The 20,877-nt window shown below is 39.9% G+C and overlaps 1 protein-coding gene across 2 annotated transcripts; it reads left to right on the forward strand.

Annotated features, from left to right (window-relative positions):
* The first annotated feature begins 2,186 nt into the window (after nucleotides 1-2,186).
* LOC145441768 (uncharacterized) lies at nucleotides 2,187-19,769 on the forward strand. 2 transcript variants are annotated; one of them, XM_080319709.1, is made up of 7 exons: nucleotides 2,187-2,482; nucleotides 4,829-5,019; nucleotides 5,825-5,964; nucleotides 6,032-6,101; nucleotides 16,931-17,037; nucleotides 17,097-17,192; nucleotides 19,466-19,684. In XM_080319709.1, the coding sequence occupies exons 1-7, from the start codon at nucleotides 2,470-2,472 to the stop codon at nucleotides 19,467-19,469; spliced, it is 621 nt and encodes a 206-aa protein (XP_080175835.1). In that variant the 5' UTR covers nucleotides 2,187-2,469; the 3' UTR covers nucleotides 19,470-19,684. The 2 variants fall into 2 exon arrangements, with proteins under 2 accessions (XP_080175835.1, XP_080175834.1); XM_080319708.1 differs by having other exon boundaries at nucleotides 2,193-2,482; nucleotides 19,461-19,769.
* Nucleotides 19,770-20,877: the final 1,108 nt, after the last annotated feature.

Below are 20,877 nucleotides of genomic sequence, written 5' to 3' on the forward strand. Positions count from 1 at the left end.
TTACGAGCCAATAGCTGCCGTGACCGGTCAACGCCGGAAAAGAACGACTGAAAATGAACAACACTGCGAGGTTTAAAATGATGAAACTAATTTGATGACTCGCCAGACGCGACGCACGCATGGCCAGTGCTGACAGGTATTGTTTTCTCACGCCGATGTGCTAATACGATGGGACATGGAAGCGTCAATGCATTTGCGCAGATATTACAGCAGGATGATCAGTAATAATCAGGGCAAGTTTTTGCAACTTTTTTACAGCTTCCTAAATACTCGTAAGATATGTAGAATGCTGTTTGAAGGAATCTTATTTTGCAACTTTTGTCCATATTTTTCATGCAACTTTTTCGATTTTTCATGAAAGTATTTTCGATTTTGGTGAAATACACGGCCAAATTCAACTGAAACACCGTAAATCAGCACCGAAGTAACGTTTTTACGGGTATTTCGGGAGCTGAGCCGGAAAATTGACCCTTTTTTAGTGAACCGAGCAAAATGTGGTCAAAATGCAACTTCGACAACTTTTTTCGAAAATAAATGAATAAATGCAACTTTCCACGGATTTAACTGCAACAAAAACTTGCCCTAGTAATGATATAAAACATGGTTAAAACTTAGGGTTGACGTTACTCTTCTTAAGGCAAGGATGTTAAAGGGGTTCTGCGCTCAAAATATGATGCGGTCGCAAACTGAAGATAAAATACCACTTTTTCCAGGAAACCATCATGTCCTAACTGTAGCTAAAGATTCTTTTATTAAATGCGGCATAGCACACGTGTGATGATGGACCAAAAAGGTGATTATACATATTGGCTATGTTCCGAAGTGCAATGAGTGTTCGTGCTGTTGTATCACGTGGAAGCAAAGTGAGTGACGCATCACATGTTTCCAGTAATACCCAAAGAAATAAGAAGGATGTCGCGTCGGGAAATTTCAACAGTGATGAAGTAGGCCTACGTGCCGGAAATTTCGGAAAGGGTTACGAAGCGAGGACGAGCAATCTCGACCCCACAAAAATCACACCACGTTTAATGCGGTGCATCTAAAAAATATTTTACCAACTGTTCGAGTACGGTAGCTTCCTGACGTAAATGACTGCTACCACATCATATTTGGAGCGTATTGCTCCTTCAATGAACACGGTAACTATTGAACGAAAGAAGGATTGTGTCGGACACGACTTAAGTAATCTACACCTCCATAAATTCCGATTGAAACTCATGATCAGGGCTTGTATAATCCTAATTTGGTATAGATTGTTCGGAGGGGGTGGATAGTTTGTTTATTCACTACGATCATCATTTTCTCGTCTTCATGATTGGGTTCCATAATATTCAGTCGCGTGTACGAGAAAAGGCACGCTACAGGAATTTTCTGAAAAATGTGTGTAAGTGGCCCAGCAGTGCAGGATGTTTGTTGTCAAGAACATCCGCTCATTCACGTGGTGGGTTCACGCAATGATATATATAATTGGTTCACGAGTTTAGTCTGCATTTAAAACAGAAATCATTTTAAAACATGGTCTTTGTCGTGTTTTTTATTATTTTTAGCGATGACGTCACGCATCTTTAGTTGTGACGTCACAGTGTATTGTCACTGGCAATGGAAAATATAGGGTAAATAAGGCTCCTTGACGAAAAAGGCTTTCCGACCCGTCATAAACGGACAAAAATATCTTTAACCATGGACTACATCGTTATGCAGCATTTTTACGGTCGGCGGTCATCATCATCAGAACATCCATTCCGTACCAATGATCTTAAAATCTACGTGCTCTAACGATTGAACCGACAACGATTCTGAGGGTTCTAATCATTCCGTTATGTATAGGCCTATACGTTGACTATATTGGACGCAAATCGTATTTGGGCTCATACGACGAGTTTTGTCAAAAGTATTTACAGAATTATCGCATAATTATGCAACTTACGAAAAAAAAAGTTTTTTTAAACAGCATTTTTTAAAACACCATTTGTTTTGAATGCAACCCCAGTCATACTGTTGATAAAAGTTTGAATGTCTCGCGGAGCGAAGTTGGCATCAATGATGACACATAATACGATGCGATGTGTACTGGTTCTACATGACTTCTGACCCTAGGCCGCATATAGATGATGACTTGTCAGCTGATTTGACTTGCATCCATTTAAACGCGACAGAGTCGAAAAAATGTGTAGTCTGGTCGAATACTATCATTCGTTTCCGTCTATTCAAACCTCAATCCAATGATGTCGTCTTCTTTTCCGTTGCTGTAGATTGCACGAATCATTCGCGTGAGATTCTATATATTACTGCGCAACGCTTCCGTTACCCGACTACTGTACATCGAGATCTAATAGAAGTACAGTTCGCTGCCGGTCAAGACATCGTTTGAAGCGATGCGTTGAGCGCGAATTGAGCGATCTACGCGGACACAGTATACCAGATGAAAGTATTTTTGCTCCTGTATATTTACCAGTTGGATCGCAATCGATGGAGTTATCAGGTGAATAGACTGCTTGTAGAAATAGTGGCAGCGTTTCAGGATTGGTAGACTTGACTCTTGGAAATCACGAGTAAAGCTGCGGTCGAATTGATTTGAAAATTTGTACACCTGTGCTCTAGTTACGGTAATAGATTCCGTTAGTTGCTTGAGGTTGATAGATGTCTATGGGGACTGCTTCGGTTCCAAATACAAGGACACAGCAGTGATTGTCGCTTGGGGCATTGTGTATATTTGTTCATGTTCACTCATGTTCGAAATAATGTTTGATATCTTCGATTATATAAATATTTTTCGCTAGAAGGTTTTGTGGGCTTCAGATTGAAAAAAATCGACAGTCGGTAATGGATAATATGAACTCCAGCACAGTTGCATTCTCGCTTTTGATGTGGAAAAGACAGCTCCGACGCAATCTAGTTTGGCATCTAAAACTCTTCCAGCTTGTGGCACACTGGAAAAATTATAAAATGCTCACGGCGCACTTATATTAGACGAAAACTTGCCCAAAATGACTTATGATAATACGAGAGATGTGCTTGTTTATGTTTATACGGATATATGTGACTGACATGGTATTACATTTGTGACAAATGTGCCCGCATTTCATTGTCAATTCCAAGCGATTTCTGTAGATTTTAATGCTAGTCAAAACAGACGAGCTCACATGTCAACATAGCCATGAAGATGCAACTGGCAATATAATTCTGATTTCTTTGGCACCGATCATGAAATATAATTTGGAAGTATACACAATATAACCATTCAATTTATTGGTGTGGCAAAAGTGGGCCATTTCGGAAACGGGTTGTTGCGTAAATCAATGAGCTTTTTCTTATTCTTCTGCAGAAATGTTGGTCGATTCATTGCTTCCGAAATCCAAATGGATAAACTCTATACTTATTATCTAAATTGATATTAACAAATTCTGCGAAGTTATGCTGCTCATTAGGGATGGTGTGAACCCCTGAAAGGTTCAGGTTCGCGTGAACGTGAACGTCAACCTCATGACGTCACGTGATGTCATATTGTTGATTCCAACGCTATATCTCAGTGAAGTGATGTAGGCCTATTAATGTAAAACACGCTACCTACAGACGACTCGGGCCACAATATGTCACAATGCTGAAGTAGCCTACGTGCTGACTTTTTAAACCTCTCCAAATATATCAACTGGAGCAATCAAATGATATAATAATCCCATAAATTCAATATCTTCCGTCTCTTTGCCAACAATATCGAAGAAGACTTGCAAGGGAATACAAGCTTACGCCTTAACGGTCTAGGCCAGAACGGAATATGTATTCGGCGTTTGAGTATTGATATTGATATTGAGCATAGTGTCAAAAAGGTTTCTATACTTGCTACCGATATTACCCCATTAACAAGTTATACATGAGTATAGCCAACACCCCAATAACGTGGATTTGTTTTTGTATGATACAATAAACATAGCAAATCAAGATCGTCCCCGTACGCATGCTAGATTTTTTACATTCGACAACGATGTATTCTTTATATGAATCTCATTGATTGGTTGAATAAGCATCATTCGCTGACCACCTACGTGTAGCGTATTTCGCTCTTGATATTGTGTGATTGCGCGTCAAGCTCACAGCAGAGAGTCTCTAAATATTTACAAACTGAAACTGGATATTTCGTAACTTTTGTAACAGAGCGAGTAAAATTTTTGAGATTATCAAGGTGCATGCTCCTTTAGTGTTGATTTTGTATGCTGCCAGCGCCATGCATAGAGTGGCCCGCAGTTGTTGAAATGCAATGAATTGTAACCAAAATGGTATAATGGCGTGGAAAATAGTAATATATTAAAGGTTCACAGTGCAGAGCCTACCGAGGTTCGTTTGTGAACGTGAACCTCTCAATTCCTGAGATTCATACACAGAACGCGAATGTGAGCCTCACGTTCACACCATCCCTATGTTGCTGTACGTACAAGCTGGAGTCCAGGCAATGTGTTTATGGCTTACGCATTGATTCCTTGTATATGAGTCGATTCTAAAATAGCATCCCAAATATGACGTGTCAATTACCCATGTTCTATGAGCAATATGTCATACGTGGTCTCATCGTCACATGTCCTTATTTATCAGATATTGACGCAGTTGAGCGCTGTTAAGTCGAATATGCTTGTCTGCATGACTTGTTTCAAATATCTATACAGATATTTTCCAAAAGTGCAAAAGTATTCACTAGACACCTGAGTATCAGTGGCGGAATATAGCTTGGGAATCGCTGCTATAGAAGATATATTTCATAGTATAATGTATTGTATATATCCATTTACTGATTCTATCTACACACATATAAAGGGCTTTGTTTATTGTATTTTAGACCGAATCGAAAACAAACGACCACCGTTTTTGAAGTCAGATACATTTGAATCAACGCTAACGACTGATTCAACGCGACATCGTCAGTGGAGCAAAGGAGTGTTTGTTATCATCGCAATAATTGGGATCCTTCTCGTGCTGGCTGGAAGCGTTTGGTTTTTAGCTCGAGATTTTTTAATTAAACAACTAAAGGTATCGTCGATGCATTTGAAATCAGGAGGTTTAGCTTATCGTCAGACTTTACGATTTATGGGCCCATGTTCAATAATATAATATAGCTATAGATCCTGGAGTAATCACGTTGACTCTTTACTCCCACTAGTTGATAGTAATAAATTGACAACAGCTGACTTTAGGATGATACTACACGATAACTATACATCATACAAATATGATCTCTAAATTTGTGGCTGATTTCGTGAACACAGATTTCGCAGTGAGGTCAGCGAATAGGAACCCAGATAAACCTTCGGCATAAGCAGATTATCACTATAGGGTGTCGTGTAACACATAGCGTTCAACCCCTCCTTAGTAATTCTAATAAAACCCTACTTAATTACTCTACATTACAACTGGAATATTATGGGATACATGATTTCTATTCAGTTCACATGAAGAAGGTTTGTTCATCCATGGTTGCGTGGCCAGGGATATTTACGCTATGATATTGTCAGGGTCACAACTTCGTAGAAATTCTATGAAAGTATGGAATCATTAGAATTATAAAAGACAATTTACCATCTGTTCATTGATTTATCAGTACTCAGTAGGTTAGAAAACGTATTGGTACATTTTCCAAACAGTTCTCTATCGGCCGTGGCTCACCCATTTACTTTCAGCGGTCCAACAGGTAAGCTAGTAGCCGGCACCCCTGTCGAGTTACCTCCACTATGACGACCAATGATGACATACAATGAAGCTACAATGGTCTGCGTTAGGACAAAACCATCACCATTTTTACATGACATTCAGTCGAGTTCTTGCGTAATGTTTGCAGGAAACAGCAGACCAAAATACCTCCGAAGGGGAGTTCAATTGGCAACACAAGATATGGACCGTTGTCCCGTGGGTACTTATTGGCATAGGAACGGCTTTACTCATGCTCGGTACAGCCGCCATCGCCGTGACTTTTATAAGGTTGGTAGATTCAGTCATTCTGCGTCCGAATTTGGGAACGATTTCTTTGTCGATTTTTTTTCCCTAGATATCATATGGCGAAAGATTCAGAGAGATCTCCTATTCTCGAAAAAAGCTCGAGCGACAAACAAAGAGAGGTGGGATGAAAATTCCTTTTCCGCTCAATAACTTTTACAGCCCATAGGATCAATTACTCATGTTGTGGTAATTTCGGACTAGCCTAGTAAATTCATATCGCCAACTTGTATTCAGCCTTATCCTAACATGGCAGCCGAAAATCAATAGGAATATTCATTTTCGGTTGAATGTCATTTGAAACTGACATGGGCTGTTAATATATCGTACTTAAGGCCGGGTAAAATGAAATACCGGAATGATTCGATTCTGAATTGAGTACCATATGCTTCGAGCCGTGTATTTTAGTAACACCCATTACACTGGACAACAACAAAAATTCATCATGGTATAGGTGAGAACGATTTTGGGATAAATCGGGGGCGCTGAGCTCGAAAATGACATTGGTTTCTGCAGATTAGCTCTATTTTTCAAGATATCCCCGAATTTGGACGTTTTTTTGTTTTATTTTTTATTCAAGCTATTTTGTCCTAACAGCCTATATTAAATGTTTTAGTAGGTCTGTCTGTACTGAAATCCCGAGAATGTGAGACATGCAAAGCACAATTTAGATCGGCGCAGCGTAACTGTGCTGCATAAATCTATTCTTTTCGACATATTGAACACAAAAATACCCCATTTATTCGTATTTCCACCGGATTTTGATTGTAATTTGTTACAATAAGCTTCCTATATCGATAAATGTGCTTGAAGTGAACAACAAATAGCAGTAATTCGATAATAACAAACCAAGTATGCCTGAACCCACAAAAAGACCACAATTCGTAAACACAGACGAAATAAACAATAAGTAAGCAATAATTTTGTTTACCAATGAGCATTCAAATCTTCTCGTGGAAATAAATCAATATCTGGATGTGCATTAGTGAAGTTCTCAGATGAAATTCCTGTTTTTATCTCAAATTAGCTTGAAGTCATGTGCAGGAAAGTCCTCGATTTTAATTGGGGCTGATTCGCAATAGACAGCTGGCAGTAATCAGTCATAACGTGAGCATCCCAACTATCTGGATATTTCTCTTCCATTTATTTGATTTATAGGAGACACCTTCCACCTCGTCCCTCACTCATATTTCCCCGGTTTCCGGGTAAGCGATGATACAGAACTTTTATGCTCATGCTTATCCTTGATCCAAGAACGTTCGTGAACATCACTTCCACGTTATCTCCATAGTTTCTTTTTTGTCATCTAAACACAAGCCAAGACCTTCGTTGTTTAGCTGATCTTGAGTGCAAGGCGTTGGTTCACTCTATATTCGTAATAATGTTGAGGAGTCGGTGGTAATTCATTTTCCACAGCATATCCTAATGCCATCTTCATCTTCCACTACATCCTATATCGTAGCATCATTCGAAATCAGATTTGGCAGGACCGTAAAAGTGCAACTGGAATTTCACGGGAGTGGGTAATTTGCTGCAAAGCAGAGTCAATGTTGAGGAAGTGCTATGACTTTTTGTTTCTGTTCCATTCATGTGAAAATTTCAATCATCATGGTGGCTCTTTGGCTCACACAAAACTACGGGGATTACAATTTGCATCAGTCAGACTTAACATTGATTCCATAAGCGCGAAGTTTCAGCCTAATGCTGGCTGACCGTTTGCGGTGCCCGGCGTTTATCTTGATCTCTCAACGTCATACCAAAGTACTCCTTGTAAGTGCATACTTGGTGCCGTTTTACATATCGAATCGCTTCATGCTCCAGGTGTTCTCGTGAAATACGAAGGAAAACAAATCTAGATTATTACGACTCTTTCTCTGTCTAGGTATATCCTAGGGATGGTGTGAACGTGAGGCTCACGTTCGCGTTCTGTGTGTGAACTGTTATGTTCTTGATCTTGTTTGAACAATAACTCAATGCGACGAGGTTGCAATACAGAATCAGTATATTGTACAACAGAATAACTTTAGGCAGCGACACGATCCAGAGTGCAGTTAAACGAAAGACCCCGAGACAACAGAACACAGGGTATAAATACAAAGCACGACACACGAGGAAATAATGATTGGCGGTAATTACTAATCCTAGACAAATAAGAGTGAAACGATACCAACGTAAATACACGAACATAACAGTCCTCCCCTGTAAGTTAAAGGGTGCAGGGCGATTCACGTTGGCCGATAGAAATCAGTTTGTCTCCTATTTCTAACGGGGTAACGTCTACCCGACGTACGAGCAGGACTAGCTGCAGGACGTTGTGCCCTATTACGAACCAATGGTTGCTCAGCTTGTGACTGTTGCGGCTGAGCAACTTCCTGTGTGGCTGTATTATTGCCAGCTGAAATCAAGCGGGGTTGGAGTTGGTTCTTATGCCTTCTCCAATACCCATGATCTGTTTTTATGATGTACACAACACGCCCCAGTATTTCTGTCACCACGCCAGCAACCCACTTTGGTCCGCTTCGGTAGCTGCGAGCGTAAACCGAGGAACCAATCTCGAAATGAGTGACTGATTGTCTAGGCGTAACAGGTTTCGATTTGTCGAAGGGCGAGCACAAACTTAACAAATTGCGCGGCTGCCGACCATGTAAAATCTCGGCAGGCGTTTTCCAGTCTATGCCCGGGTGCGGTGCACATCGGTACGTAGCGAGAAGTGTTTGGAGCGCAAAGTTGAGATCTTTTCCCCCGTCGCAATTTTTTATCAATCCAGCTTTTAAAGTCTGGACAAAACGCTCCGCTTCCCCGTTCGAGGCAGGGTGAAAAGATGGTGATACGATATGACTGATTGCCAAATTCGTACAAAACGTATCGAATTCATTCGATGTGAATTGCGGCCCGCCATCCGTAACAATTGTTACGGGCAAGCCTTCAATTGAGAAGACTTCCCGCAAAGCGTTGACCACACACAAGGTTGTGGTAGAACCGACATTCATTACTTTAACGAAAGGATATTTCGAATGCGCATCGACGATGACGAGAAACATCTTATTGTTTATTGGACCTGCGAAGTCCAAGTGAATTCGATCAAAGCTTTCAGAAGTTTTTGGCCATTCGCGATACTGACGATCAGGCGCTTTCATTACCTTACGGCAAGCGTCGCAACTTTTCACGAGATTTTCAATGTCGCGATTAATGGAAGGCCATGCGATGTAACGTCGAGCCATCTGCTTCATTTTCGCGATACCCCAATGCCCTTCGTGCAATAATGATAAGACTCGCGAGCGAAGTGACTGCGGAATTACTACGCGCTGAAAACCATCAATATTGAGCATGACTATGTCTTCGTGCAGTGAAAGCGAATGTTTGCGAGTCGAAAACCAAGAAAAATCATCAATGTGCGTCTTTGGATTCCAATTACCATGAGTGACAGATAATTTTACTAGTTTCATGGTTTTGTCCTTCAGCGTCGCGTCGCGAATTTCATTGCGAGTTAACGGCAAGCCATCGAATGCCATATTAATAGCGTGAACGATCTCCGCGTTTTCACGAATTTCCCGTTCGTCAAACTCAGGGTCTGGACCCTTTGGTAGGCGAGATAAACCGTCGGCGTTTCCGTGCTGATTAGTCGGTTTATAGCGAATATCGTATTGGTAAGCCATGAGCGTTAGTGCCCATCGCTGTAAGCGTTGCGCTGTAATCACGGGAATTTTCTTGTCTGGCGAGAAAATAGCTAAAAGCGGTTTGTGGTCCGTTACCAGCGTAAATTTTCTACCATACAAGAATTGACGAAATTTAGTGACTCCGTAAATGATTGACAGAGCTTCCTTCTCGATTTGAGAGTAGGATTTTTGCGAATCGGAAAGGGTTTTCGATGCGTGCGCGATCGGTCTCTCTTCGCCATTGTGCTCGATTGAGAGGACAGCGCCGATTCCGAATTGAGAAGCATCCGTTGACAAAATGAGCTGCTTGTTTACATCATAATGAGCTAACTGCGTAGCGTCGATTACGTCGTTTTTGAGAATGCGAAAAGCTGCATCACAGTCCGCATTCCAAATGAATTTCGCGTCTTTTTGAAGTAGACGGTATAAGGCAGCGGCTTTATTCGTGAAATTAGGAATAAACGCGCGATAATAATTTACTTTGCCCAGGAATGCCTGTAGCTGGCGAACATCCTGAGGTTTAGGCAACTGTTTGATTGCTTCAACGGATTTGTGAGACGGGCGTTTGCCGTCCTTGTCGATTATATGACCAAGGTACTCGATACTACTTTTGAAAAATTCACATTTCGCGAAATTGACGGTGAAGCCGTATTCGGTGAGGCGCTCAAAGAGTAGCGATAAGTTGCGAAAATGGTCGCGTTCATCAATGCCAGTAACGATTATGTCATCGATAAAACTAGCAACACCGGGTAAGCCGGCGATCATGGCATCAATACAGCGTTGAAAATTTGCGGGACTAGATGCGACTCCGAAACACATGCGTCGATAACGGAATAGACCGAATTGCGTGTTGATGACACACAAATTCTTCGCATCATCATCTAATTCTAGCTGAAAATAAGCATCGGCAAGATCAATTTTCGTAAAAATACAACCACCCTGTAACTTGTGAAGGATTTCATCTAAGGAAGGCAGGGGATGTTGATCTATCTGAATTTGTTGATTCAATGCTTTGAAGTCACCACAAATGCGTACTGATCCATTTGATTTAGTGACGGCAACAATTGGTGCTGCCCAATCACTGTAATTAATTGGTTCGAGAATACCTTGATTGACTAATCTATCCAATTCGGTTTGAACAGCGATTTGCCTTGCAAACGGCAAAGGACGTGGCTTGTTAAATACGGGCTTGGCATTAGGTTTCAAGTGAATTGTCACCTTTGTCTTGGTGCATCGTCCTAATACATTAGAGAAAACGGAGAGAAATTTGGACTGAAAAGATACCAATTTGTCGTTCGAATCACAAATGTCAATAGTATTACATGATTGCGATTTGACCATCTGCGAGGAAATTGAATCCAAAGCAGACGTTCCCTTAGCGGTCATGGAGAAAGCATCGCTCCAATCGAGACCAAAAATGTTTTGCCCACGGTGTTCGTCGAGAACCACCAATTTTAAGCCAACTCGAACTTCAGAACCCACCTGCACGGTTACAGTGCAAATACCTTTCACTTTCAATGGCTTGTCGCCATACGCTACGAAAGAGCAATGGTATGCTGAGAGTTTCGGAGAGCCCAAAGTTTTGTACCCAGTCAATCCCACCATGGCGGAGGGTGCACCAGTGTCCCACTGTGTCGGCAACGGAATGCCGTTGATGCTGGAGTTGATCCAGAGCTGGTTTCCCACGCGTCGATATAGTTGATCGATGTCGAAGGAGACGAGTGGCACTGAGCAGAAATTGACGGATGTGACCTGTTGCGTGATACTAGGTTTGGTAGACATGCACACAGGTTTGATATGACCTTTACGACCACATTTCTGACATACTGCATGTCGATACTGACAGTCTTTTCTCTGGTGATCGATGAAACAGCGGCTGCAGGATTTCAGTCTTTCCGGGAAGTTGCCCTGAATGGATTTGGAAGGTTTTCTCCCCTTCTGATAACTTCCCGTCATTTTGTTGACGATGGAAGTGTCTTTACCGCTACTCTCGCCCTGGATAACCCTATCGGTTTCCAGCGTTCTCACGTATGTTGCGGCTACTTTGAGAACGTCGTCGAGGGATGGATTGGTTTGTGTTAGACAATGCCGTCTCACATCCGCGTGCGGCGTTTCTTTAATGATGAGATCGCGCATTAGCTCATCAACGTAGCTCTGATCACAGCCATCTCTTGAGCATGTGAAGTTGCAATCCTTGGAGATTCCGCGTAGAGTTGCGATCCAATCGGCGTACGATTGCCCCGGCTGCATTTTGCAATTGTAAAATTCGTACCTGGCTGCTTGCACATGAATTGAGTCCTTGAAGTGTGTAGACAACTTCTCAGTCAACGCGTCGAAAGTTTGCGCACTGACATCAGCAGCACCAAACAAATTACGTAAGAGCGAGTACGTTTCAGGTCCAACCCATGAGAGTAGACACGCTCTTCTTTTATCCATGTTGGAAATGCCGTAAATTGCTAGGTGATGGTTGAATCGTTGCAGATACTGGTCCCATTTCTCCTTTGATTTTTCAAACGAATCAAACTTGGGAGCGGCAGCTTCAGATGTTGATGTACCGGGATTCAACCTCTGCGTTAATTGCGCCATTTCTTCTTTGTGCTGAGCATTTTGTTGCTTCATGTCTTCTTTGTGCTGTGCCAGCTCTTCTTTGTGCTGTGCTCGTTGTTCAGCCATCATTTCCTGTTGCTTCTCTAGAAGCTTCAATATACTTGCTTCCATGATATATACAGTATTCGTCGCAGAAATAACTATGAATCCGACTTCTGACACCAATTGTTATGTTCTTGATCTTGTTTGAACAATAACTCAATGCGACGAGGTTGCAATACAGAATCAGTATATTGTACAACAGAATAACTTTAGGCAGCGACACGATCCAGAGTGCAGTTAAACGAAAGACCCCGAGACAACAGAACACAGGGTATAAATACAAAGCACGACACACGAGGAAATAATGATTGGCGGTAATTACTAATCCTAGACAAATAAGAGTGAAACGATACCAACGTAAATACACGAACATAACATGAACCTCGGAAATTTTGAGGTTCGTGTTCACAACAGAACCTTGGTAGGTTCTTCACTGCGAACCTTTTTCATATATTTCAATTTTCGCTTAATTATAACATCTTTGGTTCAAATTAATTGCATTTCAACTGCGGGCCACTCCATGCATGGCACAGGCAGCATAAAAAATCAACACTGAACGAGCATGCACCTTGACAATCTCAAAAATTTTACTTGCATTGTTTCAAAAGTTTGCTCGGAATATCCAGCTTTGCGTTCCTGAATATTTAGTGACTGCGATTGGGGTGTTGGCTACAGTTGTATAACTTGTTAGTGGGGTAATATTGGTAGCAAGTTTAGACACCCGTTTTACTCTCTGCTCAATATCCATGTAGAAATACTAAGACGCCGAATACGTTGTTCGGTCACGCCGAGACCGTTAAGGCGTAAGCTTATATTCCCTGGCAAGTCCTCGTCGAAATTGTTGGCAATTGTTGGATGATATTGATTTTATGGGATTAATATATCATTTGATTGCCGCTGTTGAAACAGTTGGCGACGTTTAAAACGTCAAAATGTACTTCAGCACTGTGCCATTTTGTGGCCCGAGTCGTCGCTAGGTATCGTGTACTTGTACATTAGGGCGGTTAAAAAATAACCTTTTTTCCTTAATCTTGCGGGCTACGTGATTAAATCGTTAGGTTGCCTTAAAAAACGACGCACACCAAATTTGAATTCATTCCAACCAATATTCGCGGTTTACGTAGAGTTTGAAAATTTTGAATTTGCCCAGAAACGCAAAAAAAAATTTTTTTCAAATTTTTCTGCCAACCCCATGAAAATGTTGGGCTGTCTTCAAAAACTATGCAAAACAAATTTGACTCAATTCCAAGCCGTAGAAGTGGAGTTATATCAGTTTTTCTTTGATAGTTCTGGGATTATCCTTGATCGGTGGATAATCCAATAATTTTCATCGAAAAACTGGAATAACTCCGCTTCTACGGCTTGGAATTGAGTAAAATTTGTTTTGCATAATCTTTGAAGACAGCCGAACAATTTCATGGGGTTGGCAGAAAAATTTGAAAAAAATTTTTTTTTGCGTTTCTGGGCAAATTCAAAATTTTCAAACTCTACGTAAACCGCGAATATTGGTTGGAATGAATTCAAATTTGGTGTGCGTCGTTTTTTAAGGCAACCTAACGATTTAATCACGTAGCCCGCAAGATTAAGGAAAAAAGGTTATTTTTGAACCGCCCTATTGTACATGTACAATACAAAAATATAGGCAATCACTTAATTGAAATAAAGGGTTTAAATTAGCAATATGACGTCACGTGACGTCATGAGGTTCACGTTCTTGTTCACACAGAACCTTTCAAAAAGGTTCACGTTCACACGAACCTGAACCTTTCAGAGGTTCACACCATCCCTAGTATATCCCTCATTTTTAGCATACTTGAAACTCCTGTGAATTGAAATTTCTGAAAATGATAGCAAGGGAAGGTATCTAATATTAAAAATCGTCGGAAAGCGTGTTAAATTTGAGCCCACTAATCATCGGTGATGAGATAAGTGTCATTTGACTCTTTCTGTAGTTCAAATGAGGGGGTTGGGTGTTAATTGACGTAATCTGTCGAAAAAATAGGCTCTAAATGTTAATTTTCAGGATAAAACTAACTGTTGGTTTATCAGTGCACTACAACGCACATGTTAGTACTACATGTGATATGATATAAAGTAATCTAAGCCCATATTCACCTCCTCAAGCACGAGTTAACCTATTATTACTCAAAAATATACTACTTTTCGGGTATATGTAGGACTAGGAAGAGGCAATATCTCATAAAATAGAGCCAATTCGGCAAAAGTAATGTTATTTTCGGACTCAGCGCCCCTGATATACTCCTAAATCGTTCTCACGTATCATGATTTGTGAAAAAAATTTGTTGCCCTGTGTTATACGAGTTCATAACTCAGAAGATAGGACGTTGACCTAAAAAAGGAAAGATTTTGACCTAAAAAATCAAAATTTTGACATTTTTTTACCTTAAAAACGTTAATTCTAACCAATGCAAATTAGGTATTTTTCCACGTATTGTTAGAATGGTATACTACTTATCTTCATTTCTGGTTGGAACTCTCTGTCCTAACGAAGTTAGTTTGGCCTGAAAAAAAACTGACAAATTTTTACATGAAAAAACTTTATTTAACGAAATCTGGCCCTATAAAGAATTCCAGTAGTTACATACCCACTATGGTAAAAATAATTTAAGAAGATTTGTAGTACAGCGAAAGATACTTTTCTACATTCTCGGGTAGAAAATGTCTGTCCTTACTAAGTAGCTTGCCAAGAATAGAGAAAGAACGTTAACAGCAGCAGTTGTTGGCTGACAACACTGTACGTACACTGCTGGTGACAAACCGTGTTGCTTCATTCTGGCAATGGTGTCTATACATCACAATTTTTCATCATGCGCTTCTTGATATAAGAACCATGCAATGCCCACGCAGTCTGCTTCAGTTGGGATATTGCGGTACGTTGAGCATAACACCATGTCAACCTATTTGTTTCATTTGAATGTTTTATGATTCACATTGAGCTACAAGCTGTAAATGTCAAATTATAAGTTCACCGACAGTGCAAAATCTGCGATACAAACGAAATGCAGGTTGCAAAAAGTTTTAACTTTGTAAACAATTTTGACATTTTTCTGACCTAATGTTGAGTTCTTTTGACATGTAAAAAAATCGCCCTACTTAAGAAGCAATTTCTACTGAATAAATATTAGTCAACCCTCAAGTTTTCCGGGCCACGACCTGAAATATCGATATCGCCTTCCGTCACACGCAATCTCATTTTGTCGTTTGTGCTGTTGTATTATCTTCCTTTACTTTTCATTCAGTGTGCATTACGGCTGTTACAAAAAAAAAAGTTTTTCCAAAATCTTGTTTGCTGGGCGATTAGATCGCCAGGTTGTCTAAAAAACGATGCACACCAAATTTGAATTCATTCCAATCTATAATCGCGAAGCCATTACAGTTTGAGAATTTTGAATATATTATAAAATATTTAAGAAAATTCTCAAATTTGACTGGCTGTCCCATAAAATAGGTAAGTTGTCTAAGTAAACGATGTATAACAATTTTGACTAAATTCCACCTGGTAGAGGCGAAGTTATTGCAGTTGGAGGTTTTGGATTTGAAAAAATAGCATTGAGAGTGGGTATTGGGTATAATTATAATATAATAATTTATCGAACGCAGAATATAGCAATATATCATTACTACACTAGGGCGCTGTACATAAGAGGCAATAAAATATAAAAGTAAACGATATGTAGAAAGACGGAGTGCATAGTTGTAGCGTTGTAGGGCAAAATGAACACTGTAGTCCGAGCGCCCGTGTGAATAAACCGGTCTTGATTTTGCGCTTGGAAAGAGATAGTGAGTCAGATAGCCTGATAGAAATGGAAGATTGTTTCACAGAATGGCGGCTGCGGAAGAAAAGGTCCTCTCGCCGTAGGTCGATGTTTTGACTCGGAATTATCCACTAAAAACCATAATTATTAACTAAAATACAGAATTATTAACTAAAAGCTCAAATAACTTCGCTTTTACGGGTTGGAATTTAGCCAAAATTGTTATGAATCGTTTGTTTCTAACGATTTCATGAGGTAGACAGGTAAATTTGAAAGAAACTTTCCAAATATTTTATAATAAATTCAAAATTTTCAAACTGTAATATCTTCGCAATGACCTGTTGGAATGGATTAAAATTGCTGGGTGTACACTGTACATCGTTGTTTTATACAACCGCGGGCCTACCGCGACATCTACTTTTTTCATTGTATCGCAGCCTTGTGGTGTTTTGAACTGATGAAATTCCTAATAAAACTGATACTGATACTGCGGACGATGTAGACAGCTCAAGTATAGGCAATAGCAATACAGATCAATGAATAATTGAATAAACAAATATAAGAGAGATAGAAGAATAAAAATCATGTTAAGATAATGACGAAACGCAGAAATCACTTTCACATTCAACTGACCTCTATACAAGGGGCCAGCCAGGATTAATGACATATTAACTTTTAAAGCTATAAACACCGCTGTTGTCTTCGGGAATATATTAATGACTATTATGATCTCACAACAACTTTGAGAATTCTGTGTAATCATCTCCCTTCCTACGATCGGCGATTCCAGGACAAATCCATGTGGGACCGTTAAATTTGGTGTACTCCTGTGATGTTTCAAGATATTCGTTTATAATGTTATTGTCACAGGCCGAGTCTTCATCCGCTAAAGTGCATTCGAAAAAGAGAAAGAATAAAAAACGGGCGCCCTCGTGGAGGCGAAAAACCACGAGAACTTTATCGCGAGAGGGCTTTAGGTAAGATCACCTGAAGGATCTGCGCATCAATTATCATCACAATTCGTATACACATGTAGATTCGCAGCTCACCGACATCCTTCCCTAAATCACATCTCGATCGATGGATCGCAGTTCTTCTTTCGTCAACTCAGCGATCGCTCTTCATCGAAAAGGTAAATCAAGTCCATGATAGTAAACATGGACTACTAGAAAATTTTCAGCTTTTGCAAATTAGATCAAAATTTTGTTTTAAATTGATTTTTGTTTCAAATGCAACCCTCACGGTAACATGTAAGCCTGCACAAATTGTTGTCGAGTAATATAAATGTATAAACTGCAGTATATCAACATCGGCACTGAACAATTTATAGAACAGAACGGCTATAGATAAATTAATACTAATTCACGATAACATACGCTCTAATCACTTCGTTTATATGGTCTCTTTATTTGTGACATACCGACGTAGGTTCAGTAACACAGGCTGCGTGATTGTTGATTGAAAGGTTGCTCAATGCTCACTCAATGCATTTCAGCGTGTGGAGAAAATGCACGTACAGGTGTAAAGCGACATAGACAATACCGATGACTTGAAATTGACTCGAAAATTTGACTTCGAGTCACGAGTCAAACTACATTTTTGAAACGCCGAGTCAAGTCAAGTCATCTGAAAAAGTTGACTCGAGTCGTCCCAACCAGAGTTGGATCAATTACATTATTTCAGTTCAATTACAATTACAATTACAATTACTTTCATGAATGTTTCAATTACATTACAATTACAATTACTTCATGCTAAAAATATCAAATTACAATTACAATTATAATTACTCCTTGCATGCTTCAATTACATTACAATTACAATTACAATTGCTGCTGTTGAACATGTAATTTAATAATCATAAATTCAACCGTGCTCCTTGACAACCGCAGCGTCGTATTTAACAACAATTCAAGTCTAGTTCAGATTGTGTGGTAATAAATGCGTTTATGTGCGTACATAGTATGCTATGTGAGATGTCATTGTGACGTAATATAAGCGTGTTTTGTATGCTTGGTAATTATGGCTCACGTAATTGGAAATGTAAAATGTTATTTACCTAATTTCCTATGGGTTAGGATTAAGGATAGGGTGCAGTATGTCGTTGAAAAAGTATTATAACATATGCACGTGTTGGATTTGCGTATATAGTATATAATTAAAGAAATAATATTATTTTTATCGAGGGACGTAGGAATTAGGATGAGGAGTGAAAACAAAACCGTGCTTTGTCAGATAAGATGTTATATAATATCCAGTGGTCTGGTTAGTTAGCCAGACGAAATAACGATGCAGCATCGTGATCTGAAATCGTATTGTAGATTGCCAACCCACGGATAGATGCCCAAGATGTGAGTCACGGATGAATGCACCGACAAACGTACTGCAGAGCCGGCTAAAGCAGCAAACTTTGTGGTCCTAGAGCTGGCGATCCATGCGTCCAAATTTGATGCATCTGTTCTTTATCGTAAGCTATTGATGTACTAATTCCGAGAATACAAAATAAAATCTCGTGAGGGCAATGTAACTGCTCCAAAATAGCCGTTTAAGGCCGACTGTTCTGAAAAGTGAGAGCGCTGCAGCAGCATGACCACAACAATTACCAATTACGCCTAGCGATTGTTCAGAACAATGCCGATTCCCAGACTTTCACGACTATTTTGGGATGGTACCATTGCCTGGAAATATACTTTTATTGCGGAATCAGTGCGACACTAGCTTTCAATTAGGACCATACATATCAAATTTCGACGCTTGGATCGCCAGCTATGGGAATATCAATTCTGCTGCTTTTAGCCGGCTCAGCAGTTCGCTTCTCGGCGTATTCAATCGTGAGTCACGTGTTGCGAATCCATCCGTTGGTTAGTAATCTAAAAATTGTATACAATGGCAGCCTAGGCCAGCATAGCGGTAAAAATAGAAAAAAACGTCGCCCGCAAGGGCGCAGTCAAGGGCTTCCGCGAATGGATCCACCAAATTCCTTGTCGACATTTTAAGAGACTGCATTATATGTCAATTATTTTATATGTGCTTGTCAGGTCTCAATAGCAATTTAATGTAATTGAAATTGTAATTGAGCAAAATTTTGGGCAAATTACAATTACAATTACAATTACACAAAATAAAAATGCTTCAATTACAATTACATTACAATTACATTGAAAAATGTAATTAATTACATTCAATTACAATTACAAATTACAATTGATCCAACTCTGGTCCCAACACGGAATTACAATTAGATTACCAGTATTTCGTTCTAATTAGTTTAATTAGGCAACTAATATTATCTGATAATATGTCCCTGTATGTCCCGGTTATGTTGCACATACGAAATTACGCATGTACCCATATAATAATGACACCGAGATTGATTACTTTCATGACGATTTGTATTCAGTTCAGATGACGAGCTACCAGCTATATCTGACTCGCCAGTACATTCGACGGCGTCGATGAAGAGAAAAGCCGGTGATTTCTTTCGCAGAATATTCGGTGGCGAAGAACCGAAGAATCAAGGCGACAGTACTGAAGACGCGGACAATTCGCAGGACGATCTAACGCATCGTGATAGCGACTATCGTTCCCAGTTCCCTGGGAATATGCAGGACTTCTCGGAAACCTCGACACAACACTCGACTGACGCAAAGCCGAACGGCGCGCATAGTGGACTATATAATCTTGAGCAAGAATAAACCAACCTAATGTACAGTTACGTAGCCTATAGGTTCGTTTACTGACCTCGAAGCCAGATTAGGACATGCATTGATTCCATCTGAGTTTGAAAATCGATCACTGCATTGCGAATATTGTGCATTGTGACATCAGAAAACTTGACATCACGTAACCTGCATTGGTTGACTGACCTCGTCACTGCTATCGTCGGTATGAGCTGTATTGTATAGGTTCACTTGTTCTCAGTAGGGCTTGGCACCATGATTACAGTATTAATTCTACTGATTCGAGTCCAGTAGCGACAGATGATGACGACCCTTACCACTGAGACTTAATTTATCGACTAGAATTATAGCTTCGAATTCTCGATACTATTTTCCACTGTTGAAGCTTGTAAACCCCGAAAGGTCGCAGCGTACCATACGAACATGTAGTGCAAAGCTACGCGTGTTATTGAAAATGACATATATGTGAAGTCGGGGTAAACCTACTGGATTGTCGCAAAGTACAATGAAATAAGGTATGGTCGAAAAAATACCAAATAACACTGATAAACAAAATTGTTGTTGACTTTAATCACATACAATTAATTTCGACTAACTTTTGGGTGCCGAATTCAAAAGTGACTTCCGTTTTTCTCGATCGCGTCACGTTTTTGGGTTAGGCACCAACCACATTGTCTCATACCCCACATAAAAGTACTACTTCTAATATTTTGTATTTCTTATATAAAACGTTTCAAAAACCACAAGTAGTCGAAAGTAAACCAATATACTCCAAATATATATTTGCTCTGCTTTAATTGGTTGATTTAAACTGATATTGCGTCTGCAGCACTAATAAAGTCCTAGTTTCAGGATCAAAATTTACGCTATTAACCAATAATTTTGTGGGTTGTCTCGAGCAATAGTCAGCCAACATAAATAAGCTCCAATCTACTCTGGTATCTTACCCCCGTCGTCTTCGGATATTGGGGATACTTTCTCCTTGCCCATCGCTGACTATGACAAGGTTTTCAGGGAAATTATTTTTAAATTTTAGCATTTTTGAATGTCTGCTGTCCAACATAAACATATGGCTGTGGCACATGTGCATCAGGGTTGCATGTGCCACGAGCGAGATAGTGTAATGGGGATGCGTCC

The sequence above is a fragment of the Botryllus schlosseri genome, chromosome 6, assembly GCF_051294905.1.
Source record: "Botryllus schlosseri isolate E-star chromosome 6, Bs_hap1, whole genome shotgun sequence".
Lineage (NCBI taxonomy): Eukaryota > Metazoa > Chordata > Ascidiacea > Stolidobranchia > Styelidae > Botryllus > Botryllus schlosseri.